At 55.8% G+C, this 27802-nt stretch overlaps 2 protein-coding genes across 2 annotated transcripts in view; both read right to left on the reverse strand.

Moving 5' to 3' along the window:
• SLC43A2 (solute carrier family 43 member 2) overlaps window positions 1-19563 on the reverse strand; it is a 32385-nt gene extending 12822 nt beyond the window's left edge. The window contains exons 1-9 of the mRNA XM_035559282.2: window positions 19501-19563; window positions 17339-17546; window positions 10441-10630; window positions 9406-9461; window positions 8666-8742; window positions 2873-2965; window positions 1942-2075; window positions 1308-1510; window positions 552-695 (exon numbers count right to left, since the gene is read on the reverse strand). Of these exons, the coding sequence (XP_035415175.1) occupies window positions 552-695; window positions 1308-1510; window positions 1942-2075; window positions 2873-2965; window positions 8666-8742; window positions 9406-9461; window positions 10441-10630; window positions 17339-17498 (1057 nt within the window). The 5' untranslated portion in view covers window positions 17499-17546; window positions 19501-19563. The remainder of the gene's footprint in view (window positions 1-551; window positions 696-1307; window positions 1511-1941; window positions 2076-2872; window positions 2966-8665; window positions 8743-9405; window positions 9462-10440; window positions 10631-17338; window positions 17547-19500) is intronic.
• Window positions 19564-22568: 3005 nt separating this feature from the next.
• SCARF1 (scavenger receptor class F member 1) lies at window positions 22569-27234 on the reverse strand. Its single transcript, XM_035559186.1, has 11 exons — window positions 27131-27234; window positions 26376-26437; window positions 26027-26128; window positions 25392-25917; window positions 24858-25076; window positions 24638-24766; window positions 24458-24561; window positions 24230-24338; window positions 24034-24158; window positions 23793-23930; window positions 22569-23539 (listed from the first exon to the last, which is right to left on the reverse strand). The coding sequence occupies exons 1-11, from the start codon at window positions 27232-27234 to the stop codon at window positions 22569-22571; spliced, it is 2589 nt and encodes an 862-aa protein (XP_035415079.1).
• Between the last annotated feature and the right edge of the window lie 568 nt (window positions 27235-27802).

Raw genomic sequence — 27802 nt, forward strand, 5'->3', positions numbered from 1 at the left:
CATGTACTGAATCAGAGCTATAAATACAGCCGAGTCCAGCGCAGCGAGCACCCCTGAGCCTCCCCAGCTCACACCAAGCTGCGCAAAACAGCAGTGACTTCACTTCTCCCACCCCTGTTTGGGACGAGACACCTAGTCCAATCATTAGTCATGAGAGTCAGCTGCTCTGCACTTTGTGCTTGCTTAGGATAAGCAAAGCAAATACCTGATGAAATAGGTTTCCCAGTGAAAAAAAAAAAAAGTTATCACAGTCCATCCTGAGAGGCTACTTTCAACAAGTTATCTGGAGGAATAGCATGGTCTAGTATTTAAAAGACACCGGGCTAAAATTAGCTTGACATTCAAGTGCCTGCCTCGCTGCCCCTCCGTCCTGGGCCAGTTCCAGCCCTCCACTAGACCCTACCAGCAGCTGCTGGCCGCACTCTGACACCAGTAAGTGCTGTACACAGTGTATTTGCTGAGTAATCAGGCACACTGGCCTCTTGCAAGGCCCGAGTCTGGGTCAGCTTCCTGTTCCAAGGAAGCAGATAAAAGCCTCTAGGTTACCTTACCTTGATCTTCATCTCCAGACAGAAACTCAAGGATGGTATTCATGGCCCCCATGTAGAAGATGAGCCGCAGCTGAGTGACACACATGGTGATGAGGCTGAGCAGCAAGATGGGACTGAAGACACTCTTCATGAAGGAGGGAGAAGCTGCAGAAGGAATAACAGAGTCTCTAAGGAAGGCAATATACCCTTCTAAGTGGGCATGTCTTCAGTAGAGGCTGTGGTTAGCAAGTTTTCTAGCTAGTCATTTCAACATGGTGTGCCTGTGGCGGCACCAAAAAGTTTACTGGTAGCAACTGTCTAGTGCTTTACAAATGTCCTTAATGAGTGGCAATAGCTGCTGGGAGTTTGGCTACCACTAACTGGAGCGAGGAAGCCTCACCTAATTCTGTGGATTAGAGTGAAAAGGAAACTTCAAGCCATTTGCTTTTGCCATACCACTGGGTAAAGAAGGCTTGGTGATGGCAGCAGTTGGTCTAAGAGGTGGCAGTGACCAACTACACAGTCCTGCAGCCATACCCGTACTCGTGGTGTTGTCCCCACCACTGGCAACAACATACCGTGTGTTTAGGCAGGCGTACACTAACAGGATTCCTTATATAACTAAACTTGTATTTAGATAACGGTGGCTGGCATGTGGCCCTGGCAGCATATGGATCACGTATCACACTATCTGATAAAAACAGGTCTGGAGCGAAGCAGAGAGGCCGCCGGCCTTCTGCCAGAGCAAGCATCCCCAGGGCACCCAGGGAACCACACCTGAGCTGTCGGGCTGGCACTTCACTTCCAGGTCCACCGTGGACAGACAGAGCTTGTTGTTCTCTTGCAAGGCTGTCAGCTCCTTGGGGCCCTTCATGGAGCTCCCCACACTGAGACGGCGTCCCACGGTCGTGACTTGCTTGTAGAACTGCTTCCCAGTGATTTTGTGGTCAAATCCCAGCCAGCTGAACTTTATTTTCACCCTGTTGGGAAGTAAAGAGAATGAGAGCTGCAACATGGGGTAGGGAACCAGAGGCAGCAGAGTTGCAGGAATCAGCCTACGTGTGGATTCATGGCACTAGTTTTCATCTACAAACCCACAAATGGTCTGGATCCAGAGCACGCAGAGATATAGGCCCTGGGCCAGTTTGGTGTAGGTCAGTATAGAAATGCTTATTGGTACTGGCAGATTGTTTTCTTCATGACTCCTGTGCTTTGGAAGGTTCAACTTTCCACAGATATTCACCAGTCGAGATAAAAATCTAATGGCAGACATAAATCCTCAACCTCAGAAGAAATGGCAGCAATAAACAACATGCAAAGGAATTCCCTGCCCATTCCTCTGTATTAGCTGTGCCACCACTTCCTAGAGAAGAATGGGATTAGCCCCAGGGCTAATCTAGATAATGCTTACGTATAATCCATATCTTCTGGTCCTGGGAAAGGCTCCAGTGGCCAGTTGAAGAAACAGTTGAGGAAAACCAGTCCTGCACAGCTTGCCCAGACAAGCAGAATGAGGATGAAGGAGACCCCAAAGTCATATATAACCTACAAAGCACAAGGAAATATGGTTTTGGCTGTAAGGCCAGAAAGATCTTCAATATTGTTAGAATACTGTCTGAAAGGATGTTGTGGAAAAGAACATGCTACATGTAAAACAGCTTGGAGAGAGCTGTATATGCACATCTTTAACAACAACTACAGTGACAACAGGACCTCCAGCTGGAATAGCATGCAGCTGCATCACAAATGGCTGCCAAAGGTTTTCACCAAGGACCTTCTCTTTGGAAAGCCAACAGGAGCTTCCCTACACCCTTGGAAAGGGCCTTCTTTTACTGTCTCTCTTACTCTGGCTCTGCAGCAAGCCATCGCTGGTTCAGAACTGCTAGGGACCACCAAGGCAGCCCAACTGACAGTCTCTTCTCTTCCCTCAATGCAGTTCGCTAGCTCTGAAGTGCTCAAAGCCAACCACTGGCAACAATCAAACAGATGAAGTACACACATGTATTAAAAATACACATAAATAATACCCGGAGTTGTTTTTTTTTTTTATAAAATAAAACAGACTTTCATTAAAAAGTAATCATCTCTTCATTTTTCCTTACTGAACACCCTTAAAATCTTATGGTGTGTTAGCAAACAGACCATTCTCTTTACAGTATTCATTGAGTTCTTGAGACAGGCACTTGGGAAGTCTTTAAACGCACACAGGAACTGAATCTCGTAAAAGCATCTCTAAAAAAGCGCTTTAACAATTAGTCCCTCTTTCTTTCCACATTATTGCTAAATGGTGCAAAACCCCGGCACAACAGCACCAGGAATGAGTCACGGTCCCACAGCCTCACCTTGATTCCTGGGAAGGTCACAGCAGAGGAAGCATAGGAGCCAATCATCAGAGCAATGAACGTGGAACGAAGGTCACCAAACATGTTGGGCAGCTGGGGGGAGAAAAATCGGTTGAAACAGGTTGCTGTTGGGAAGGGAAGACAAGGCAAGAAGAGGGAAGGAGGCTCTCTTGAGAAGATACTGGCATTTAGGATCAAGACTTCTGGATACCAGAGCCTGAAAAAAACAGTTTTCTTTCAGAACGTCTCAGCTCTTCAGGATAGTACCCTGCAGGTTGCAGTGGTGTCTCCAGTGTCAGGGAATGTCCACAATCCAAGATTTATGCCCTTAATGATACTGCTTCCTTCCAGACTGACAGCATGCTTTGCATTGGTCACCTTTAGCACAGGATTGTTTGTTCCAGCCCTTGTGCTTTCTTTGAGTTCCTTTCCCCGAGGCTACAGCCACCACCTCTTTTCCCTTCCAAAAACATACGCTCGAGTTCTCTGCCAGTCACCCTCCTTTTAGGCAAGAGCTGCTAGACACGGGCTGTGATAGCTGAACGATCTCCAACACACCCCGCGACACCTCGAACTGCCAGGTTTGCTTACACACCTTGGGTCAGCACCCAAACCTTTGCGGTAGATCAGAAAGCTCCCGTTACAACAAGAAGGAACAGGGACTAAGACGAACTGCTTTGCTAGGTCCCCCTGTGCAGGCAGGCTCTCTGCAAGGGAGACCTGGCTCCTATTGGGTGCGACGGCATCACCGAGAGCAGATGGGGCTGGTTCTGCAAGGAGATGTTGGGAAAGCAAAGCTCTCGGCAGGGCAGCGAGGAGCACCTCACGCAGCAGTTCAGCCAGCTCAGCAGCTCTCCCCAGACTGCCTCTCCAGCCCTTGTTTCCACTCGGGACCCGAAAGCAAAGCTGAGCAGGCAGAAAAAGCCCCGAGACCTTCCCGCTCATGGGAAAGGAGGAACTTCCCATTTTTCTACACCAGCCTGCTAGCTGAAAATCATGGGGAGAAGTCCTGAAGTTGTAGGGTACAGAAAGCTGAGCTGAGACCTCCTGAAGCTGCTCAGAGGGCAAAGGTGCTGCTTCAGGCAGACAGATTTTCCTCCCGCCTCCCTTTTCAGGTCGACTCCCCAGATTCACTTGGGCATCACCACCACGTCAGCCTCGGGGGGCCTTTAAGCCAGGCACTGTGGGTGCCTTCTAGGACTGAAAGCCTAACCAGCGTTTTATCTGTTTTCAGACACAGCTGAACAAAATGATTCAGAGAATATTGGAGCCTGAGCAAGCAAATGCTCTCATCGCATTCCCGTTTCGCTGCTGGAAAACAAATCCATCTTTCCCAGGAGCAGCATATAAGGCAAGTGAATCTGGCTTGTGTCATGGTGGGACCAGCGTGTTTACAGCACAAGTATTCCTGCGCAGGAACACTCCAGGATCCATCTGGCTGTTTATCATCTCCCTGTCTCACTGCAGAGCTTTCTATGCAGCGCAGCCTCCAGGTCCTTGGATAACCCCAGCCCATGAACAGCAGCAGCAATGCGCTGAGCCCGATGCTGAGCCCCGAGCAGGCACGGAGGAGGCAGAAAACACCATGCTCCTCTGCGGCGAGGATCCCCACACCCATCCCCAGATCCCCGCATCTGGGAGCGCTGCCAACAGGCTGCTTTCAGGAGCTGCAGACAGGAAACTGCAAAGGATCCAAAGGTCTGTTACCAGGCTCAAAAATCTCTCCCTGGGAGCGCTGGCCTAAAATACACACCCCAGAAAACTGCATCTGCAGAGTGAAATATCTGCAGGTTGCAGAGGCTGGTTGCCGTCAGCAGGCAGGGCATTTGTTTCATCTCGAATGCCCCAAACCTGAAACAATCTCCAGAAATTACAACAAACAGCTGCTGCTGCTGGGCAGCTCACAAACACAGCTGCTTCTTGGCTCGGGCTGATTTTCCCCGGAGCCCCAGAGATCACAAAAGGCCTTTTTCATAAGCAGACAAGCAGCTCCCAGGTGGATCCTCCTGCTCTGGGGGCTACTGGAGATCTAGAGCAAGCCCAAAAGCAAGCAGCCATGTCTGGGAAACCCGAGTCTGCTTTGCCTCGATGGGGACACAAGTCCTAGAAAGGCTTGAGACTTCCTAAAATCCTATTTGGCACCAAGCAAGTGGCTGGCTTAAAGAAAATTGGATAGAGGAGATTCATTGGGTTGGATAAGATCTTATCAACTGCAACTGCTAACACTGAGCACTGGGGGGGAAAGGAAATCCGAGACTACCTGAGGGGACGGAGGGGAGGCAAAGAGAAAATAGCCCAGACCCAGACAAAAACCCTCAGACCGCCAGTGCCAGCACTGGCAATGCCTGTGCAGGTCTCCTCTGAAGACCAGCTACCAAAATAACATACAATATTTACTAAGCCTTTTTTCCAGCTGTCTTTACAGCAGTGAGCACTGGAAAAATATGAACCCTAGGGACAAGAAAATAATAATTATAAAAATCAAAACACAAAACAAAGCAAAACCACACAGCAAGTAGGCTCTTTGCTTTCCTGCCACCAAAAAGATCTGATCCTCAGTCTGACCTTACTCCTACAGGCCCAAACAGACTCCTCCATTAATTTCTGCCTATTCTGGTACGAGCGTCTCAACTCCGGAAGATCTACCATGAAGAAACTCTTATGTCTTCTGTTTAAAGGTCAATAATGCTCAATGTATAATTAACTTTATGTCCTGTCTGAAAGATACTAACTGAATTTTGCCATACCATAGCTATTTTTTCCTGGAGTCCTTTATTACAGGTTTGCAATCCTAAACTGATAAAATCACTTCCTTGTTTCCTCTTGCAGATGATTTTCTCCTCATCTACCCTATAGCGAGTTTAAAACCTTCAATTAGTTTTACAATTTTTCAGCTTTTCCCTGGAGACAGTCCCTATGCAAAGGATACCACAAAAAACACCACAGTGGCATTACCAAACCCAGTGTCCCTCCTTCTTGAAAGAACAGTGGAAAAAAGTCAAGGGACTGAGAACTGGAAAACTTTGTTTTGCCTATCAGGAGGTATATTTGGAAATATTACAGACAATAAAAATCTGTTCTCCAGGAAAGCCTCAATCTGCCTGCTTTGTCCGAGGCATATGGAAATTCCTGTTCCTGTTCTCCAACAAAAGACCCCAGAGCCCTAAATACTGCTAATATTTCCGAGCAGAGAAGGTTCCCTATGCAGAGATCCCCCCCGCCCCAACCAAAGGGTGCTGTTTGCAGCAGAAAATAAGAGCAAAGCAGCTGTAATTCTTTGAAAGGAAAACAGGACAGAAAACAATCTATAAAAGGCTCTTTGTGGTAATTTATCACACATGTTTATTTCTTTGCATGAAACAGCTCCGGAGCAGAACCAGTGCCAGATTCCTGTGTTGCTGTCAGAGCCACCAATACGGATCTGTTTCCATTTCCAACCTCCCCTTATATTGGCTAAGACCGAGTCACGAGGCAGAAATCTCCCCTCTGCATTGTAACAGCAGGCACAGCCTGACCTTGTTCCCAGAAGCAGGAACACCGCCGCTCTCTTGCTTGCTCCCCCTCCTCCCCGAGCCGCAGTGCCCGGTGCAGGCAGCCTGGCCCTGCAGGGTGCCACGCGCTGCCGGCAAACCCCGGGGACTTGTTGCTGAAAAACCCTTCAAATCCAAGAGGCACGCTTGGTGGGGCACTGCCTGGGCTGCAGTCCCGTTTGTCCCCTTCCCTAAACCCTTGCAGAAGACCATCAGACCCCGCTGTGTCCATGCATGCGGGTGGCCCCATCACCCAAAAAGTGCCCGACCGTGGCCACCCTGCCACCGAGCAGCCACCCTGGGGTGGCACGGGACCAGCTCATGCACCAGTGGGTTTGACCCATTTCCTAGGACGTTCCGGGTTGCTGGCTGGACGAGGAAGTCACTTCGCTTCGACTCGTGCGCGCTCAGCAGCCGGCGCCGGCGTCAGCCAGAACGAGCCCACTTGGCACCGGGTGCTGATTCCTGCTCGCTGCCTCCGTGCAATGACCTGCCGTCCCCACGTCCCTCCCTCACCATCCCCAGGGGCTGGAAAGGACCCACAAGAGATCCTCGTGTCGCCAAGGAAGGTGACTCGAGTCAAGAACCGTGGCTCACAAGCAGAGCCATGCAAGGACACGGCGGCGAGCTGCTGGCGAGCAAAACACACACGCTTGTAAGTCGTCAGCCGCAGCAATGCTGTGGTGCAGGAGAGGTGCTCCCCTCACAGTTTGGACTGTTTTTAACCACTTTTACACGCCTCAGGTGCCAAAATGCCTCTGCCTGGAGGCATGTGCAGCTCTATCTGTGCCTGGATTTGGGGAGTCGGACCTAAGGCCATCCCAGCTCCCCGCAACGCACACCGCTGCCTGGAGGAGCCGGCTCTACCTGCGGTCTCCCTGTGTGAACTCACAGCTCTGCTGCTTGCTCCAGCCCTCCCCGAGGCTTGGATCACTTCTTGGAAGATTTGACCTTTTTCCTGCAGCTGTACTTCCTCTGTGCTGTGAAACTGGCTCGCTAACGAGGGCACTAATAAGTGGCTTTGCTTATTTCTTCTGCTGCTAAAAGCCATGGTACAGCACATTCAGTCTCAGCCCTACCCTTGCCCTTCCTCCTATCACCACCAGTGGCTCAAAAATAATCTGTGACCCCTTAATAACCACCCAGAGAGACAATAACCAAAGCTGGCAGCCGCAGGATGGGAATCCTCTCCTCTCCCCCCACGGTACCAATGTGCTCCTCTCTTCCTTGCTTGTTTTTGAAGCGTGGCAGGATGACATTTGCCCCACAGTTCTTTGGGAGCATGGCCAAGGCTTCCAGTGAAGAACATTACATACAGCCCTGAGACCGACATCTGCACACACTTTTGAAAGCTTTGAATACGAAAGCAACAGCAGCAACAACATCGCAGCGCACGCGGTGATCTCTAAACCCAGTCTCTGCCAAACGTAGGTCTCAGGAGTTCAGCCAGTACCTAATCCACGTTAAATTAGAGGTAACCTTAACTACGAGTTTAACTTTTAACAGCGAGCCCAAGGTAACGCGGTCCAGATCAGAAAGTTTTCAATCAGTGCTTCCCAGGCTCTTTTCTAGGAGCTTTTCCACCCGGCCCTGCTTCAGCCACACTGACAAGTGTAATGAGGTGGAAAATCAAGCAGCTACTTGGAGAGTGATACCGCTTCTCTCTCCAGGCAACACGAACCCCAAAACGCAGGGACCCAGCTGACGGTTGTTGACCAGTGCTTGTAACACAACCCACAGACTGAACCGACCCACGCAGCTGCCAGAGCCAGACAGAGCCAGGGGCATTCAACAGCTCAGCTTTTCTAAGGAAACCTGGAAGGGACTCTCGCCCTTCCGAGAGCAAACACTTTTGTGCTGGAAAACAGGGGGGAAGAGATGCAAAAAGCGCTCGCAAGAAGCTGGTCCTATCCTGCTGCAAGGGTTCTGCACCCTTCTGATGCTTCCCTCAGTTTGTCGAAGCTAAACTGGGCACTGCATGTACAGGCACACAGCAATCTGAGCCCGAGCCAAAAAAAACTTCTTTTTTTCACCTCCATCTGAGATGCAAGAGGCAGGTAATAAAGGAATGGAGAAAAAAAGCTTTAGACTAACCAGCTAACACCCAGCCTTTCAGGTAAAAGTGTGACCGACCCTTTGTTCCAAACAAAGCCATGTGCTACTCGAGCCGCAGGCAAGAGATCCACTTTGTTCCTTCCTGCTAGCCCAGCTCACAGCCACACTAAGGAATAAAGTAAGAATCAGATGGTAAGTCTTTGCTTACCGTGAGTGATGTGAAGGTCATACACATCCCACCAAAGCCGTTCAGAGCCAGCGCAATGAATATCAGCACGGACAGAGCTGCAACAGAATAAAAAAAGCTCAAGAGCCTTTACTGGGGTGGGGAGGGAAAGGAGACCAACAGGCCATCAGGGTTTTGGTCCCAACATGCAAACCTCAGAGGAGCAGCCTTGGGACGTGCCACATTCCTCCCAACCCAGCTCATCCCACCAGCACCCATCCCTCCAGCCACACAGCGAGCGAGGGGCTTTTCTCTAGGGAACAGGCTTGCTGATGTAGCTTGTCTGAATGGGTACCAGAAGGGAGATTTACTTGAAGGAATTGGATCCAAAGTGTAATCGCACTATCTGGTCTTGAGGAGCACGCTCCAACCATCCCCAGTGAGAAAGCAGATTACACATCATGTGCTATTACCTACTTCCCAACCCTGGAAAAGCCAGGAACTTGCTTGAAATTGCTCCTTACAGCACTTGGCCAAGTGCAAAGCTGGGGGAGACCTGGCTATCTCAGGCGTCTGGCCCTTGCCATGCACTTATGGCTGTAAAAACACTAGCCCTCCCCGAGCCACGGAGCTATCCCAGGCCAGCAGACCCTTGGTTTGTGTCCCCAGCGAGACCCCGGGGCTGCACGTGGAGCACGCAGCTCTGTGCACGTTCATCTGCACCCCAAAAATAGGGCCACAGCCCCAAAGCCCTCCCAGCTCGGCACCAAATGCCTACTTACAGTCTGGGTTACTGGCACCATATGCGATCAGCACGCAGGACACAGCGAAGCAGGCGCTGAAAGGGAACCAAAACCATGAGTCCAGCCAGCCTTACGTGCAATAAATTACACATCCCTCTCCCTCCTCAGCACCTCATTAAGCCAGCGCTGTGTAATTTATGTAAGGGAGCTGGTGATTTGGAAACAAAAATCCAGGGAAATACCCGAAGATTACAGAGAAGCCTTGCACAAGGGCTGAAGCAGCAACATTCCCTCCCACTGCTCTGGCACAGCTCTTGCCGAACCCAGATGCCCCGCTGCTTTTCCAGCACGGAGCTTGGCCAGTCATCCCCTCGAGGTGACCAAGGACAGCAGCAGCCTCGGTTCTGTGACCCAGCTGCGGTCACAGCTCCTCTCAGGTAGGGTCTGAGTCAGGCTTGCCCTCTTTGTCCCACCCTGCCTACAGGCCAGTTTGGTTTTGGTACAGTTCAGTGCTATAAAACTGAGTGGCGCTGGGGCCCACTGTGCCCAGCAAGCCACGTTCTCCCGTGCCACGGCAGAAACTGCGAGTGACTTTGTTATCGGGGACAGAAAACGACGCAGACACCACATGGCACAGAGGGGACCCAGAAAAGGCAGGCAGGATGGGTTTATCTCAGAGTTAACTCCCCAGCTTGCAAGCTCTGATGTAACATCTTGGTTTTGTGCCTCTCAGGACATAGCTGAAGGGAAAAAGCTAGCCGCTGTGACTCACAAGTGACTCTGCTCTTCCTCCAGGCTCCATCTGGCCGGGAAGCAGGGAGCAACGCTGGAGAGCTGAAGCTTGGACACGGAGTCCCAAGCCCTTCCCTTGTGAAGCAACTCGCCGCGCAGCCCAGCGCTGGCCAAAACCATCCCAGAGCTGCTCTGGCACCCTATACACAGCCAGCAGCTCCCAGACCAATCCCCCATAAGGTTCCTGAGGTTTCAGGGACACACCAACAGGCACAGCACCCGTCAGCTTCTCATAAAGTGTGAATTTGCCCCTCAGCCCACCCTGGTGCCCAGGACACCGACCTGCCCAGCAGCCGCAGCTTGCGAGGGCCGTACTTGTCCATGACGATGCCCAGGGGCAGCGTGATGGCGCTGAGCAGGAAGGAGCCGATGGTGAAGGCCAGGTTCAGCATCTCATCCTGGGCGTTGCACGTTGGCCACTTGTGCTCTGCCGCCGTGCTGTTCTCGTGCTCAGGGCTGCCTGTGGAGTTTCCTGCATGGGACAACAGAGGAGCATCGTTGCAGCGTGTTGGGATGGGGCTTGGAGCCAGGCAGGGAAGAGAGGAGCCTCCAAAATAATCTTGATTATTTTGATTGTAATCAGTAAGAAATGAAGAAGGGAGAGAAAAAGAGCAGAAGGACAGGGGACAGCTGACGAGGTCAGCTCGGAGCAAAGGGTGCGCAGGCACCCGGGAACAAGTCTCCCATGAAGAAGGAGCAGGAGGGCAACAACCTCAGGACAGAGCAGAGCAACCTGAGGACAGAGCCCCATTAATTTATAGAACTACCCTAGTTACAGGGCACTGCCCCAGCAGGTCCCAGAAGGGACCGAGATAAAAACTAAAGTACTCCTAATCCGGGACTGGCGTGTCATCAAGGATTTTTTCCGAACTAAACTGGAAGTGGTAACTACAGCCAAAGGGGCTATTTTGGGTCCAGATGCCGGGCTGACGAGGCCTGGCACGGAGCTCGGAGGACGAGCCTCCTGCCCTCGCCATGCGAGGGATGGGGAGGCAGCGGCCACCGCGCTGCGCCAGCCTGGCTGCCCTGCTCCCAGGAGGGCAGGCAGCTCACCTGCCCTCACCAGTTATTAATGGGTTGATGCATCTTTAGCTTCGACCCCGTAATTAGTTTTCTGTTTTTTTTTTTTCCAAGTGGGTTTAGGCCACACGGATCAGTTACACCTCTGACTTTCTGCTCTTGACTTGACTTGAGGAACTGCGCAGGCAGACTCCCACGCCGAACAGAGCTCGCGTTGTGTAACAGACACAGAAACAGGACGGGGGGAAAAAAAAAAAAAGAAAGAAAAGGAAAAAGAAAGAAGTTCCCTTTTCTCTGCAGCAGCAATTTCACTGGCTCTTGCTACCTCCCCTCCTGTCACAAGCCCATCCCAAGAAGGTTTAAGTGTCCTCCAACAACGTGGGTGCCTTTAGACTTTCGTTAACCCAGAGCTTTGGTGCGCTCCACCCCTCCTTTGCCCGGCGCTTATCTGACGTTTTGGTAACCTTTGCTGGTATGACAAAGCACTTGCCTTTCTTTTTTTTTTTAAACTGCTGCAGCGAGCCAGTGACATAAAGCACTCTCCTCCATATTTAATAATTGATCTGACAAAATTCAATATTAAAGAAAGATTAGAGAGAGGAGTCACCCATGTAACCATCTGTGTGAAGCGAGACCAGAGAACCTCAGTGCTGGGGTTAATTAGCAGGAATCCCTAATATTCCTAATATTTGAGCAAGGACGCTTGCTGCTTGGTGTGGCTCGTGGTCAGGCTCCCCCCGGCTGCCCGTGCCACCCCGTGTCCCCGTCCCATGTCTCCTTCCCTTCCACCCCATTCCCCCCAAGCCCTGGCAGCGACTGGTTTCACCCTGCTTCTCCCAGCTGGCATTTTTCTCTCCTGCTTGCCAAAACAACCCTCCCGGCTCTGTGTCAATCGCAAACAAACCACGGGCCACCTTCCAGACGCCAGGTATTAGCAGGAATTCAGACACTGATATCAGAGGCTTACGAGCTCCTGCAATCCTTCCTCTGTCCCCTCCCAGCCCTCTGGGGAGGATGCGAGGCATTTCCATTCACACTGCCCCCAAAAACAGCTCTAAGATGGTCTCAAACAGCCTGTGGCAAGCAATGACTGTTTGCTCATTCCCTTTGCTATTTGCTCCTGGTGGATAATTAATCCATCCCTTCCCTTGCCCTGCTAGCCACGGATAGCCAAAGTGACAGACACGTCCCCAAAAGGCCCCGTGCAGAAGCATTCCTTCTGCAGGGAGGATGATGCACTTGAGTCACGTCCTTAGAAATCAGTCCTGGACAGATCTGGGAGCCTCTGTGGCTTCACAACACCTCTAAATCTCTTCACTGATCTTTCCTTCACCATCTCCTCGTACTGTGGCTCAGGACCCCAAACACCGACGGCCCACAGCATCTCCACGCGGCAGGCAGAGGTGCAGGGCTTCGCCCCCAGCACCAAGGCTTTGGGGCTCTCCACCGAGATAAGCTCACAGGAAACAGATGTGGTGCGAGGCTGAAATCGGAAAAACAAGAGGGGTGGTGTGCTGGGGGGGGAAAGAGTGACAAAACAGCAGTGATTTCCCTGTGTCAGCACTGTGCGGACACAGCTCAGCTGTGGCGTGGACGAAGGGACGTGGGCAGAGCAGTGACCTTACAGCTGCACACATCGCCAGCAAGAGGATCTCAAACCAGAAATATTCAGCACCGGGAGCTAGACCAGATTAATTGACATTAATATATGGATGTGTATGGTCGCAACGTGACCCCAAGGTGCTCCCGCTGACTACTTGCCCTCCAGCAGCACCGGGAGGACCAGCGAAGGGGGCTTGGCCACCTCTGCAGCCTTGCTGCAGCCAGGAGGGCTGGGACCAGGGCAGCGAATGCAAGCTGTGCCTGTACCAACCGCCTTGTTTACAGCTGCTCGCCGCCAGCTCCGAGGAGGGGCCAGGCAGCAGCGCTATGTGGAAATACAAATTGTTTGTGAAAATAGCAGCAGCCCCTGAGCAACAAGGGAAGATCCAGCGAGGCGTAATGGAAAGGATTCGAGCGGCCCTTGGCACCTCCTCGGCCGGGGAATCTCCGGGAGGTGCCGCAAATAGAAGATTTTGGAGGGGCTGCAGGTGCCTGGCCGGGGAGCTGGCGGGTCACCTGCAAGGGGAGCGAGTGGCAGCGCGTGACATGGACAGGAGGAGATTAATGGGCAGAGAACCTGCCTCGCTGCTCACCTACCCAACACGCCTGGCTACAGCAAACAGCCGTTTCCTTCAATCACTGCTCAGATCCTGTTCCAGATCAGTGCACGCCACACCGCCGGGGAAAAGCTCCTACATGCCCGGCTCCATCCACGGCAGCACTTTGGGGAAAGGCTGTCCCTGTGCCGAGGGCTGTGCCCTCCCCAAATCCTCCTGCCAAGTCCACCTTGGACGTTGTGCACGAGTGCCACCGGAGCACACGAGCAGCCCAGGCTGGGTCCGTGCACGCTCCCTGCTGTCTCACCGACCAGCCAGAAGGAGCTGCGAGTCTTTATCAGCAATTACAAGAGCACACTGCTTGTTTTTACAGCTCTCCCCCCGCCAGCAGCAGAATTTCTGCTGCCCAATTAGTAGTTTTGAGTTACTATTTAAAGAATGGCAGAGCTTAGGTGAGAGGAAGGCTGCCTCGGTAATCATTTATGTCAAGCTCATCGCTGGGATTTGTTCAGGCTGTTCCGGGAACGTTTAAAGCCATCCTTTCTCCCACATGAAGTGCTGTAGGTTTCAGGAGAGGGTCAATCATTAACTACTCTTTGCTGACCCCTCCAAATCCCAGGCGCACAGCAGGTCACCTGAGGAATGAGCCTGGCTTTTTCAGGAGCGGCTGCCATCTCACACCGGCACAGGTTTCCTTTCATCTTGTTCGTTGGATCAGCCTGAGCTGAGCAGGAGAGACAGCCCCGGCAATAACTCTAGGACACAGCCTGAGTGGCTTCACCTACCTCTTATATTTTCTTTTATTTTCAAAAAGAAAAAAAAAAAAAAGCAGGGACAAAGTCTGGGAGCGCTGGCAAAAAAATGAAAACAAAATTAAGAAATCACAGCAAAATGCATGTGCAAACAACTGATCCGCAGCCTGCCCACATAAGAACATGTTTTCTCTTTTTAGGATGGTGTCATACTTCTGGGAACTGGGAGGAGATGTTCTTGCTTTACACTGCCGCAAACACAACGGGTTCAGGCTTCCCTCTGCTCGCACCTCCCTGACCTCGCTGAGCCCCAGAGAAGCCCCAGCCCCACGTTATTTAAACCCCCAGTCGCTCCCCAGCTGCGGTTTCGGTCCGCAGCGGTTCTCACCCCAGCCAGCACCGCCGACAGCTGCACGCCAGCGCAGCGAGCTTCCTGCTGAACTCGAGCTTTTACCACACTCACGCTTTTTCCTGTTTACAGGGTCGCGTGCGCAGCCTTGCCACGAGCCCTCCTCACGTCTCGCCAGTCCCGAGGGGCCCTTCAGGCTACGAGGCCCCACCACAGCCCCAGGGTTTAGCTCAAGTACTACAGGGCCGCAAGGCTGCACCTTCCCTCGCCCCCATCCAGGTGTGTTACGCTGAGGTGGGTGAATTAGCTTATCACCTCCTCGGTTTTCCACAGCCCCGTCTTACAGGAAGGTCCTCTGTCCCTCTGGCTCCTTATCTTTGCTCTTTGTGAGCAGATTACCAAGTTCAGTACTTTTTTTTTTTTTTTCCCCTCTTTAAACGTGCTTCAGAAATGCCTAAGCCTTGAGCTTCCCAATCCAAGTATCATCGCAGCAGCACAAGACCCTGACCAGATCAAGTTCCCCAGCAGCTGATAAGGCCTGAATCCTGATAAAGACCGCAGAATCAGCATTCGAGCCAAATGAAAGATGCTGCTTCAGTTGGTTAAAGGCCAAGTGGTAGTGTAGTAAAATTCAAATGGGAACAAAGTGCCACCACCAGATTCCTTGTCAGCAAATTTCAAGCATACCTCTCGCTGTGGTCAAGTCTGCCACCCGGAACAAGCATAGCCCTCCACTCAAACCCTCTTGCACAACTGCTTTAAAAATATTTGCTGCTTTGATGGGGATTTTTCCAGGTGTCCACCTCCGCTCTTGTGCAACCAAGAGGACCCTACATGGTTGTAGGGCAGACGGGCAAAACCCAGCGCCAGAAGCCAAGGGCAGAAGGAGAAAAAAGGGGGGGGACTCGAGGAAGACCACGAGCCCGTCGTGAATTGCAGCCGCTTTCTGGGCAGCTGCTGCTACCTTCAGAGAAGAGCCTGTGGAAGGGACAAGGTCTAGTTTTCTCTTTTGTTGGAAGGCATCACGAAGTGCAGATCTTTTGCTGACAAATGAAAAGCCCTGCCAAGAACCTTTGGCTCATTAGGAAAAGTCCTTTTTTTTTTTTTTTTTTTTTGCAATACTTACATGCACACAGCGGCATTAGGAACAACAAGTGCCCAAAGGCTACTAGTTACAATTTCTTTGTTTCCACCCATCTTCCAGCCAAGAGCCGCATGATTCAATGGGTTGTGCTGAGAAAGGCAACCGCTGGGCCACCCTAACCCCAGCAAGGGTCAAAGGCAGCTCGGTGCCAAGCCCTATGGGGTCGGTCAGGGCTCCTGCCGCAACAAGGGCATCTGCTGTCCCCAGGCCTGGAGCTATGGCTCTTCCCTACCTCGTCCCCGAGGTTATTACAGTGAGGACAACAACAGAGAAAGGAAAATGAGTAAGCAAAGATGGAAACTGGCAGAACTGCTCCTCAAGGCTCATCGCAAGCCATTTTTTGAGCCAGTATTTGAGGACAATGAGAACGTTTGACTCCTTAAGCGTCTTTTCAGGGTTTAAATCAGCTCTGCCTGGGGGCACAGGCTGGGACAAAGGCATCGCCCCCGGGGCTGCGATTCCATCGCCTCCTCCCCGCGGTCTGCGGCTCCGGCACTCCCAGATGCAGCCAGACCACAGCACGGCAAACCAGGGTGAGAAGCCACAGCAAATCTCGCCGATTTGGGGCAAAGGCAGACGAATCGAATGCAATCAAAGCAAAAAGCAGGAGGATGGGCCTGAAGTGAAGTGCAGCTCCTGTCAGCAGGGCACAGCTCAGGGCACCGATAGCAAAGTGGCTGCTCTCAGCCGCACTCAGCGTTTGCTTATCAACTCTGGCGTGTTTGTGTTTTATCTCCGTGGCAGAAAGCTCCACCTGGGTTTAAGGAGACCTCTCACACTGGCCTGAGGCAAAGTCGCCATGGCTTGGTGACAACACAACAGCCTCTTTAGGCCTGAAGTCTCCTAAACAGTGTCCTGGCTGCTGGGGACGCTCCCTCGCATCACCCGGAGGGCCACTGGAGATGTAAGCAACATCGGACACGCTTGGAAGAACATGCTGTGAGCAGAGGGCAGGAAGGAGAAGCAGCAGCCACGCTACAGCTGACAAGAACCAAAACCTGCCAGGTGCAGCTACGAGACTGAGGCAGCCACCCACAGGCACACAAAGAGGGGCTGATGAAACAGAAGCGCAACAAGCGAGGGGAAAACCAAAGTATCATCACAACTATTCAGTGCTTGGAGGTCGTTTGCCCACATCGCAGATTTCCCCCACTATTCTCAGCCATTACCTACTGAGGTATGGCTCTGGTGCATGGCCCTGGGTCCATGCACTTGTTTCCACCTCCTTCCCTTCACTGCTTCTTCCTCCAATCCACGCCCACCAGCCCTCGGTGCAACCTTCCCATCTCATCTGCTATCTCACACCTCTGTCCAGAGCCCAGACACCCAGCTCCTGCCTCCCTTTGCTCTGCCGGTCCCCTCTCGGTCTCATCCCAGCCTTCCCACCCAGCAGCACGCACGAGCCCTCCCCACGAGCCATTCACGGTCCCCCAGCACCCACGGGGCCGCACCAGCCTTCCCTTGCAGCGCTCAGCCAGGCCTCTGAGCAGAGGCAGGACTCAAGGCCAAGAGGAAGAGGCTGTCCAGGAAAACTGGACCTAATCTTTGAGGCTCCTTTTCCGTTCACCCTGCAAAGCAGCAGCAACCACAGGCACATTGCACCATCACAAGGATGCCTTCATTTTAGGAAAGGGACGCACATCCCAGCCCTCTACCCCAGCCCACACCACCCCGAGGCAGGGAACCACGCCACCAAACCCCAGCAGCCACCTTTTCACCCATCTTGGGAGCCACCAGTTCCTCAGAGCATCCTTACCTGACTCTTGGCAGAGGTAGGAGTAAAACCCTTCTGCTTTCAGCATGATGAGCAGGGACCCCCAGCCCAGCAGGACGGCGGAGAAGAACAGGTTCTCGATGATGGCCGTGAACGCCATCCACCAGCGCCGGCGGTGGGCGGTGGCGAGCGTGGGTGCCATTGCTACGTGGGAAGGGTGCCCTCGTCCAGAGTCTCAGCCTGCAGGGATCTGAACAATGACAGGAGAGGTCACGGATGTGGCACAGGCTGCTCAAGGAGAGTGAAAAAAAAAAAAAGTTTAAAAAGAGGGCGTTCCGCAGGAAGGCAATAAAGCCTGCCCGATGAATGAAAGGCACTCGGGTGTAAAGCTCATTTATGCAGGCAGTGGCTTGCCAGATTCCCCAGAGGGAAGGGGGAGCACGGGTGCCCTTGGTGCAGCCCCTCCAGCGCCAGCACCGTGCGCCAGAGGAGCGTTCAAGGGCTCCGTTCCACCTCCCGAGCAACAGGTATGAAAACACAGCAAATATCCCCTGCCCAGAGCCTGCTCCCCCATCGCAGCCCGTTTGCAGGGCAGCAGGGAAGCACGTGCAGAGCCGGGAGCTGCCCCAGCATCCTGACCTCCTGCTGCTGGGGCAGAGGCTGGGAGCGGGGAGACAGCCCTATAGCAGCTGTAGGGACCCACCAGCTCTGCTCTGCCCCACAGGAAGCACGGATCTGCGCTGGGATGCGGCCATGAGTGATGCCCCTATACATGTTCATACCGCAGGCAGCTCAGCAAGGAGCCCCTTTTTGCCAAACACCCAACCGGGAGCAAGGCGGGACGCATCCTGCCCCATGCTAGCCCTGCAGATGGCTGGCCGGGGACAGCCCATGCTGTGCATGTGCCGCCCCGCAGATGCTGCGGCCGGATTAACATCTCCAGCTCCACCTGTCCCGGTCCCTGCGGCCAACGAGAGCTAGCGGCAGCAAATATAGGAGCAAACCTGGTTTGGCAGGGGGAGCCCCGAGGTGCGGGGATGCCCCTGGGTCATACGGCAAGTGGCCATTTTAGACGAGCTGGGTTTTTCCCCCCCACCCCAAACCATGACATGATCAAGCACTATATGGAAATGAGCGGGCTGCCCGAGATGGTCTTCGGGGGCTTTCCACGGGGCCAAGGTGACACCACCCCCTTGCTTTCCAGCCCCCTACAAGGGTGCCAGGAGGACAGGGCCACCCTGCAGCCACCCAGGCTGCCACAGACAGAGAGCCCCCTGCCCCTGGAGCCAGCCTGCAGCCCCCCCACAGCCCCCCACCCACCCAGGCAGCGCGCAGGCCCGCTGCCCCCAGCGCAGCCCGGACGTGCTTCCTCCACGCCTCCTCTTCCTCATCCCGTGCACCCGCGCGCCCACCGCCCCCAGCCCCGCTCCTCTCCGTGCTGCAGCCCCCCCTTCCCCAACGCCCCTGGGGAACCCCGCTCTGCCCCCACCAAGCCCCCCGCTCACCCTGCTCAGCCCCTACAAAGCCCCCCATGCATCCCACTCCCCCAAAAAAATCCCTGTGCCCTGCTCACCCCACTCCCTGCCCATGGATCGCTCCCACACCCCCTGCTCCCCCCCAGCGAGGAGCCCCCTCTCCCTCCAGCACCCCTCCCAGCATAAATCTCCCCATACACCCCTTTTCCCAACCTCCCCAAAAAAACCCTTCTCACCCCGCTACCCCCAAACTGATGCTAACCCCACCCCACTCTCCCCACACTGCCCCCCCCCCCCCCCCCCCGGCTGCACCTCTCTGTGCCCCCAGCACCACCCCGAGGGGGGCACCCCACTGGGCGCCCCCCCGACTCACTGCTCCCCATGCAAGCCAGCACCCCCAGTGCAACCCCCCCCCCGCCCCTTGGTACGCCCGCTCTCCCCAAATCCCTTAACGCAACCCATTCTGCATCCGGCCGAAAACGAAGGGGAAAAATGCAAAAATGCGAAAGCAGAAAAATGGGGAAACGGGGAAACGTGAAAGCAGAAAAATATGAAGGCGTAAAAATATAGAAAAATGAAAATGAAAATTAAAAAAAAATAAAAAATTAAAAAATTAAATATACAATTTAAAAAAAAATAAAAAATGAAATTTTAAAAATTAAAATCGCCGCCGCCGCCACCACCCCGAGCATACCCCCCCCCCCCCCTTCCCGGCCCGCTGCCGCTCACCCCAGCCCCGCTCCGCCGCTCGGCGCCGCCGCGCTCCCCCCGGTGTTTTTATCCGCCCTCCGCAGCAAACAGCCGCCGCCACCCATTGGCCGCCGCCACGACCAATGGCCGAGCCGCCGGGGCACGTGCCGGGCCCGGTGTCCCCCCCCACGGTGTCCCCGGTCCCCCCCCCCGGTCCGGTCCCGGTCCCGGTGAACGCAGCGCGGGGAGCGCGACACGAACGGAGCGCCCCGGGGTCATGCACGGGGCGGGGGGGGGGGGCAGAGCGAAGGCACCCGCGAAGCTTTCCGGGAAAGGGAAGGGGGAAAAATAAAATTAAATAAAAAAATAACAATGAAAATTTTAAATTAAAAAATAATCAAATCAAAAATTAAAGTGAAAATTAAATGTTAAAAAATAAACAGTAAAATAAAATTAAAGTTAAGAAATAAAATTAATACATAAAATTAAAATTAAAATAAAATTAATAAATGAAATTACAATTTAAAAATAAAATTAAAATAAGGTTAGAATTAAAAATTAAAATAAGGTTAAAATTAAAACTTAAGGTTAAAATTAAAAAATAACGTTAAAATTAAAAAATTAATGTTAGAAATTAAAAAATGACGCTAACATTAAAAATTAAGTTGTAATTATTATTAACCCTAAAATTGACGTTAGCATGAAAATTAGCATTCAGATTAACATTAAAACCAACTTTAACATTAATGTCGTAATATTAACATTAATATTAAACATTAAAAACATTAAAATCAATATTAACATTAATATCGCAATATTAACATTAAAATTACACATTAAAAAAACATCAAAGTCAATATTAACAAGAATATTAACAGTAAAGAACTGAGATGGGTGACAGGTGCAGGATGCGGCCCTGCCGCACGCTCCCCTCCTGAGCACCGGGGGGCTCGGAGCCCTGCAGCCCCAGGTGCCCACGGGGCCGTGGAGCCGGGTGGCGGTGATAGAAGTGGCACGAGGATGAGGAGCACGGCGTCGAGTCCCGGTCGGGCCCGGCCCTGCCTCGTGCCCCGTTCGATGAATTTTCAGAGCCGTGCTGGGCCAGGTCCCAACGCCAAGCCATCACCCGTCAGCTCGCTCCTGCACCACAGCCACCCAGGGGTTTGGCCACCGTGGGGCCATTTTGGTGGCCGAGCGAGCCCACAGCAGCGCTTGGGGCAGGGAGAGGGCTCTGGGGGACTTGTAGAGGCTGCGGGTCCCAACAGATGGAGGCTGAGGGTGGAGACATGGAGGGTCCGGAGAGACGGACACACACCGCTGCGATGGGTGGGAGAAGAAAGCCTTCGGCCTCGGGTGGAACATTGCAGCAGCAGGGCAGGGGGTTTGGCCAAAGCAAACAGAGAGAAAAAATCCCAAGGAAAACAAAACAGCCGGGGCCGGTGCGGTGCCTGTGGTGGCCGTAAGGGAAGGCCGTGAGGGCACGAGGCCTGCGGAGGCCTCGAGAGCCTAGGGGAAGCTGAGAGCGCCGCGGGGCTCTGCTTGTCTATGCTAGGAGGCAAAAAGAAGCTCTCAGGAGATCTGCTGCCCTCTGTAAAGACACCCGAGGAATGAGTAAACATCGTGGAGAGAAAAAAATAGAAGCTAAATTGACAGCGAAGCACAGCACTGGCACAGAGAGGCGTTTACACAAACCAGCCAAGGACAGGGGAGGCTGGAAGGGAGGCGACAGCTTCCACCTGGCCTCACCGGGGGTCTGCGGTGGGCTCCATCGGTGGTCCCCATCTGGGGACAGGTTGGAAAAGCAGGACACAGCCCGGCGAGGTGTCTGCTCCTCCCTTGGCCGCCAGGATGGACATGTTCGCCTTCCACAACTTGTGGTGGTACAGACCAGAGACCCTGCAGCGGAGGAGGGCTGCAAGCTGGAAACCTCCGTGTGTGATCGTGGGGAGCGGGTGGCTCACACTGAGGAGATGCTCCCGTGAAAAGCAAAAGGAGAAAAAGCAAAACGCCCCGAACCCAAAATGGGCAGTGCTAGAGCAGGGTCCGCATGCGGAAACTCAACCTGAGACGTGTGTGCTCCCAGCCCACCCCACACCCCCTCAGCCCTGCTCTCTCCATCACTTAGAAAATTAAAATATAAAATAAAAGCCTGAAGGTAGAGGCATTCCCGTACTTCAGAGAACATTTCTGGCCAGATCTTCAATCTGGAGAGCAGCTGGGCAACCACGTTCCTTTGGTAACATTTAATTTCCAGTCAGAGGCTTTCATGCCCCTCAAAATAAGAGAAATACACACAGAAGTGCTACCACCTAGATGCATCTAAATCCAGCTCATGCTGCGAATCCTCCGGCTCCTTGAGCAGCCGTTGTGCCCACTGACAGACACAGGGCTCCCTCAGAAATGCCATTTTCCACTGGGTTTCTGTCCTTATTGGGGCCAGCGCAGCTACTGGTGCACAAGGTGATGCTCATGGCCCTGCTTTGCTTGTGGATGAGCGCAGTGTGGCGTCTTATGGTGCTTCAGGGCCGCGCACCAAGCCGGTGCCGTGCCCTATCCTGTTTCACGTGCTGTGCCTCTAACACGGAAACCCACGCAGCCAGAGCCGTGAAAGCCAGAGCTGCACAGATAACCCCCCGCAGACCCAGATATCCTTCAAGATAAGCAGCTGAAATTAATTTTTGCAGAAGCCGCTCGTGGCAGCCCATCGTCTCGCCCAGCAGAGCTCTGTAAAATAATCCCCTCCAGTGAGAAGCACCTTTACAGCGAGAGACACCGAGTGGCAGCACCTGAGGTCTCTGAAGGGAGAGCCAGAAGGTGCCACCACTGCATCCCGCTCCCCCCAGCAACCACAAAATGGGGCCCGTGGGATGCAGGGGGCGGAAAACAGCCCCGAAGCACCGTGAGCCGCTGGGGCTGCGGCTCTCAGTATCACCCATCTCACAGTCGGGGTCCTGGGTGGTGGGAAGGGAAGGGGGATAACGGGAAGGCTCCACGTGTCCAGCCCCCCACTTGGGGGGGGACCTTGGCTCCCACAGGCTGGGACCGACCTAGCGGGGTCCCGCAGGTCCCCGCTGCCCCCAGCCACAGGGCAGGACGGAGCCAGGGGCTCAGGTGGCCGCAGGGGCGGCCGGCACATCCTCACTGCCGCTCACGGTCTCGTATTTGGGCTCTTCCTCAGGGGCAGCCTGGCCCTTCGTTTCCAGGCTCAGGGCCACCTCCAGGCTTTTGCCCTTCTCCATGGCGTCGCCAGCCCCATCCTGAGCCCCGGTGCCTTTCAGCAGGGCCGATGCCAGCGGGAAGGACTGTCTCTTCCCGGGGAGGTGCTGCTGTTTGCCGGGGCGCTGCTCACCTGTAGCCCCCGGGACGCTCTCCCTCTGCTTGCAGCTGTTCGCCGAGTCCCTGCGCTGCGCCAGGGCCCGGCGGGGTGGTTTTTGGATGGCCTCAACGCTCCTCCGCACCTTGGGATCCTCCTTGGCGGCCCACTTGCCTTTCTGCAGGCTCCCCAGCCGCTTCAGCACGGCCTGGACCGGTCCCTCGCCACCACCCTCGGCTTTGGGGTCCTGCCCGGCCGTTCCCACCATCATATAGATGGTGGTGACGTTGGGCTCCTTCCCCTTCGCGTCCCAGCTGCTGCTTTTGGCGGCTGCTTCCAGGGCTTCCACCCTCTGGGCCACATGCCTGGTGCCGGAGACCACCCGCCGGCGGCCCCCCGGGGTGGCCCGGGGTGATGGCCGGTGGCTTTCGTCCCCCTTGGCGAGGGGATCGGGGCTCTCATAGCCATCGCTGGCCGGCTGCTCAGTAGGGGGCTCGTCCCCTGTGTCCCCTGATGTGGGAGACAGCTTGGCCATCCCCCACGGGGTCTTAGGCTTCCGCCCGGGGCTGGGGGTCTCCGCCGCACCGAATTTCGTCCCCTCGGCAAAGGAGACGGAAGGCCGCTTGGCCTTGGCGATGCTGGAGGTGCGGGGGATGGCGAAGGGCTGTGAGACGTCCTCGGAGCTGAAGGCGGCCGGGTCTGGGAGCACCTCGCCTGGGGAGGAGGCCCCATCCTGCAGTTCGGTGCCCTCCAGCAGCGGGACACCTGCGGGAGAAGGGGGAGAGCTTCAGGGCTCGGGATGCTGCTGCAATAGGGGTGTGCCGATGTCGGGCACGTCCCAGCGCATGAGTCCAAGGACGGCCTTGGCTCGTCCTTGGGGATAGGGAAGTGAGGGAATAAAAATAATGGCAGGCTGCGCCCAGCATCCTTGGGAAGCCCAAGGACTGTAAAAGGGTGGATTGGGGTCAGGGCAGCGCAGAAAGGCTGCGGGGAGAGGAGGCGCAGCTTCGTGGGTCACCTTCTCTGGGAGGGACAGAGTACTCGGGTCCCTCGTTGTCAGTGTCGAAGGAGGAGAAGGAGCTGTCCGAAACCCAGGCGGCCGAGGGCGACTCAATGAAGCTGGGGTTGAAGGGGATTTCTGCGTCGTGGTGGGAAACTGTGGGGGAGATGATGACAGGCTGAGGTCTGGGGGCACAGAACATCACACGCCCTGTGGGATCCCACCACAAAAGGGCTGTTGGCAGCTCCGTTTTCCTCACCTGTGACTTTGGGAAGTTTGTAGCCACCCAGGGAAAAGCAGGGCATCATAGCGCTGAGGTTCGCCAGCACCCCCTGCACGTGGTGCTTCATCCTGGCCACCACATCGTCGTCCGGCACGGCCGCCCTGCGCAGGAACAGGAGCATGAAGGCACAAAAGGGACGGGGTTTGGCAGCAAGGGGCCCCTGCACACCCACCTGTCTCTAGCGTCTGCGGGGCCGGCGCTGCAGCAGCAGCAGACAACGCAGAGCAGCAGCAGGAGGAGAGGGACGAGGATGGCAGCGGCCAGGGCCCCGCGGTCCAGACCTAAATGGGAAAAAAGGGATCGGGGTGTCCATGGCTGCACCCCGACATCCCCGTCCCTGGCGAGGATGCTGCGGACCCTCCTCGTTTGGATGGAGGAATAAATGTGAGGCTGCTCTTACTCAGCATGCAGTCGCCCCGCACAGGGTGGCAGGGCCCTCGGGAGCACTGGCACGGGGAGGAACAGTTTGCGCCAAAATACCCCTCCGGGCAGGTGTCGTTGCAGCTGAAAGAGAGAAGAAAGGAGGGGAAATGTCCCCGGAGACGGGGGGTCCCGGCCCTGCCCTGCATCAGCCCATTACCTGGGTCCCCAGTAGCCAGCCTGGCAGAGGCAGGCACCCGACACGGGGTCGCAGCTCCCCCAAACGCACTCGGGGCAGAGGAGCCGGCATCCGTCCCCGAAGGTGCCCGCGGGGCAGGAGCTGTTGCAGCTGCCGAGACAAAGCAAGGAGGCGTCAGGGTGCCGGGACCCCCGCCAGGACCCACGGCTGCATCCTGCACCCAGGGGGCAGCGGGGTGTACCTGGGTCCCATCCAGCCGGGCTCGCAGTGCAGACACGATCCGGTCTCCGCATCACAGGCATCCCCGTGTCGGCAGCGGGGGCACGGCTGGAGACAGCCCTCACCGTGGAAGCCAGCGGCGCAACGCTCCTTGCACAGGGTCCCGTTCCAGCCGGGCTGGCACGCCAGGCAGAAGCCGTCCACGGGCGAGCAGGGCTGGCTGCGCTTGCAGCTTCCGCAGCTGCACGGGCATAGGGGTGGCGAGGCCTCGGCATCCCCCCCCAAAACACGGGGGTTCGCCCCACGGCAGCATTCAGCATCGGTTTGGGCCACGGGGAGACGCCACAGGGCAGGAGCCGAGCAGGATAAATGCTGCCTTGGGGCACGGTACTGAGGATGGCCAGATTTGGGGATGACACCAGAGCTTTCCTCTACTTTTTAAGGGGCGACACCAATGCTGCATCCAACCAGGGCTGCTCGAACCTCCCCCTCCCCAACATATCTCCCCATCCAGCCAAAGGGACGGACACACCCCATCGATTTTTCCCCTGCTCACCTGTGCACACACTGAGACCCGTATTTCCCCGCCGGGCAGGGCTCCCGGCAGCTCCTTCCCTGGTACCCGGGGACGCAGCTGCAGTGCCCGGTGAGGGGGTTGCAGGAGCCGTGCAAGCAGTCGCAGCGCCGCTGGCACGCCGGCCCCCAAAACCCAGCCTTGCACTCGCACTTGCCCGTCTCCTGGGCGCAGGGCGAGAGGTTGCAGGAGCACTTGAAGCTGCACCTCCTGCCCCACCAGCCCGGCAGGCAGCGGCAGTGCCCGGTGAGGGGGTCGCAGTGCGAGCTGGCGGCGTTGCACTGGCACTGCTTCTTGCAGCTGGGGGACCACCAGCCCGGCTCGCAGCGGCAGGCGCCGGTCAGGGGCTCGCAGCGGCCGTGGGGCCCGCACTGGCAGGGGAATTGGCACAGCTCGCCCCAGCGATCGGGGTCGCAGGTGCAGCGCCCGCTCGCCGCCTCGCACGTCCCGCCGGGGTGGCACGGGCACCGCTGCTTGCAGTCGGGGCCCCAGTACTGCGCGGGGCAGCCTGCGGGGGGAAGGAGACAGCAAAGCCAGGAGGAGGAGGTGGGGGGGGGGATCACAGGGAAGCCCTCCCAGCATCCCGGGGAAGGCTGGAGGAGGTGGGGAGCACTCACGGGAGCTGCAGTCTGCGCCGAAGAAGCCGGGTTTGCAGCGGCAAAGCCCGGGTTTCACGCACACCTCGTCCGGCCCACAGGTGTCCTCCCCTTCACACAGCGCTGTTGGGGCACATCAGCGTGTGCCATCCCCACCAGGGTGCCACCACGCATGGTCCCCACCACCTCCCGCACACCCAGCCCACCCACACAGGGGGCTGACATCCCCCTCCCCACCATCAGCACCCCGCTCCCCATGCTTGGTGGATGGCCAGGGGCTCCCCAAGGCGCTGCAGGGCCAACGGCATGGAGAAAACTCCCAGCCCAGCGTGGGGACGAGGATTTTGGGTGTCATCCATCGATGGCTTACCGGCCGTGCACTCCCGCCCTTCCTGCTTCCAGCCGGGGCAGCACGCCAGGCCCGCGGGGGGGCTGTGGGACGGAGAGGGGACATCAGCTGGGGACTGGGGGGGGACCGGGGCTGGGTACGTCTGCGTTCAGCTTCAGGGCTTTGGCTAAGACGAAGCTAAAGCGGGGTGCTCCCCCCCCAGGGCTCGGCCTTGCACACGGGGAAGCCGCGAGGCCCCGGGGGCTTTGCTCCGGAAGGAAGCCGGGAAAATAGAAGGAAATTTAAGACGCTGCAGCCAGCGTAGGCCGCGGGGCTGATGCTGGGACAGGCGCGCCCGGCGCTGCCGACACCACGGCTACGGAGCCCAACCAGGGCCCTGATGCTTTGGGAGAGGCTCAGAGCTGTGCTGGTGACCCCAAAAAAAGGCACCAAGACATGGCGTTGATGGAGAGATCAACAGGAGAGGCAACGTAGCAGCAAAGGGGCAGGGATATTGCCTCCAAACGCCATTTAGGATTTGCTTCCATGACGTTTCTGGCCTGGTGAGCGTTAGAAGTGTTGCCAACACTCCCAAAGCCCCGCCGTTGCCCCCATGCTCTCCTGGTACATCAGAAATAACCCCACAGAGAAGGGATCTGGGGGCCTGGAGCCCCCCAGCACCGTCCTGTTCCCTGTGCCCACGCAGTGCCAGGCTGCAGCTCTCTGTCCATGGAAGGCCGGACCGAGGATCCCACCCCACCGCCACCCGAGGGCCCCGGGGACGCGGTGCCACCCACCTGTCCACCTTGCAGACATTCCTGCCGTCGGGGTCGAGCTCCTGGGCAGAGCCCTGCACCCACAGCCACAGCTGCAGGCACAGCAGCGGCCGGGCGCTCGCCATCGTGCCGGGGCACGAGTGCCGATGCTGTGTCTGTCCTTCTGCCCGTCCGTCCCGTCCCGTCCCTCTCCCGCGGCTCGGCCTCTTCCTCCCGCCAGCCTTGGGTTTCTTCCTGAGGAAACGCGGGAGGAGGCGCCCCGATCCCACGTCAGGGGTGCGCAGGGAAGGAAGGAGCCGGGAATGCCACCAGGCGGGCTATTTTTGGCCTTCGCTGCCAAAAAAACAGGCGGCCTGGGACTCAGCACACCACGCGGGGAAGGGCACCCACCCAGCATCTCCCCTTCACCTGCTCCATTGCCCCCCAAAGCTGCTTCAGCCAACGTCCCCAACCCCACCTGAGGCATCCGTCTGCCCCCTCTCTTCCTGTTGTCCCCCTGGGGTCCCCACGTCCCCCTGGGCACACGACGGGCCCCAGGCTGCCCTTTGAACCAGCTGGGGGCCAGGGCCTGCGGCCACCACTGGCCACCGTCCCACCGCCCGCCTCCCCAGGAGCTTTGTGTCAGCAGATGCACAGGAAACACCTTTTTCCTACCCAAGCCTGGCCAGCCAGGGGGGTAGAATCCAGGCTGGA

The sequence above is a fragment of the Cygnus atratus genome, chromosome 20 (genome assembly GCF_013377495.2).
Source record: "Cygnus atratus isolate AKBS03 ecotype Queensland, Australia chromosome 20, CAtr_DNAZoo_HiC_assembly, whole genome shotgun sequence".
Taxonomy (NCBI): domain Eukaryota; kingdom Metazoa; phylum Chordata; class Aves; order Anseriformes; family Anatidae; genus Cygnus; species Cygnus atratus.

What these genes read in the sequence shown, in the direction of transcription:
- SCARF1 (XM_035559186.1), bottom strand. Translation starts at nt 27,234, where the DNA reads ATGGCGAGCGCCCGGCCGCTGCTGTGCCTGCAGCTGTGGCTGTGGGTG. An exon ending in AGGGCGGGAGTGCACGGCCG is followed by an intron (nt 26,129 to 26,375) that starts GTAAGCCATCGA and finishes GTGCCCCAACAG; the next exon opens with CGCTGTGTGAAGGGGAGGAC. An exon ending in GCTGGCTACTGGGGACCCAG is followed by an intron (nt 24,562 to 24,637) that starts GTAATGGGCTGA and finishes TCTCTCTTTCAG; the next exon opens with CTGCAACGACACCTGCCCGG.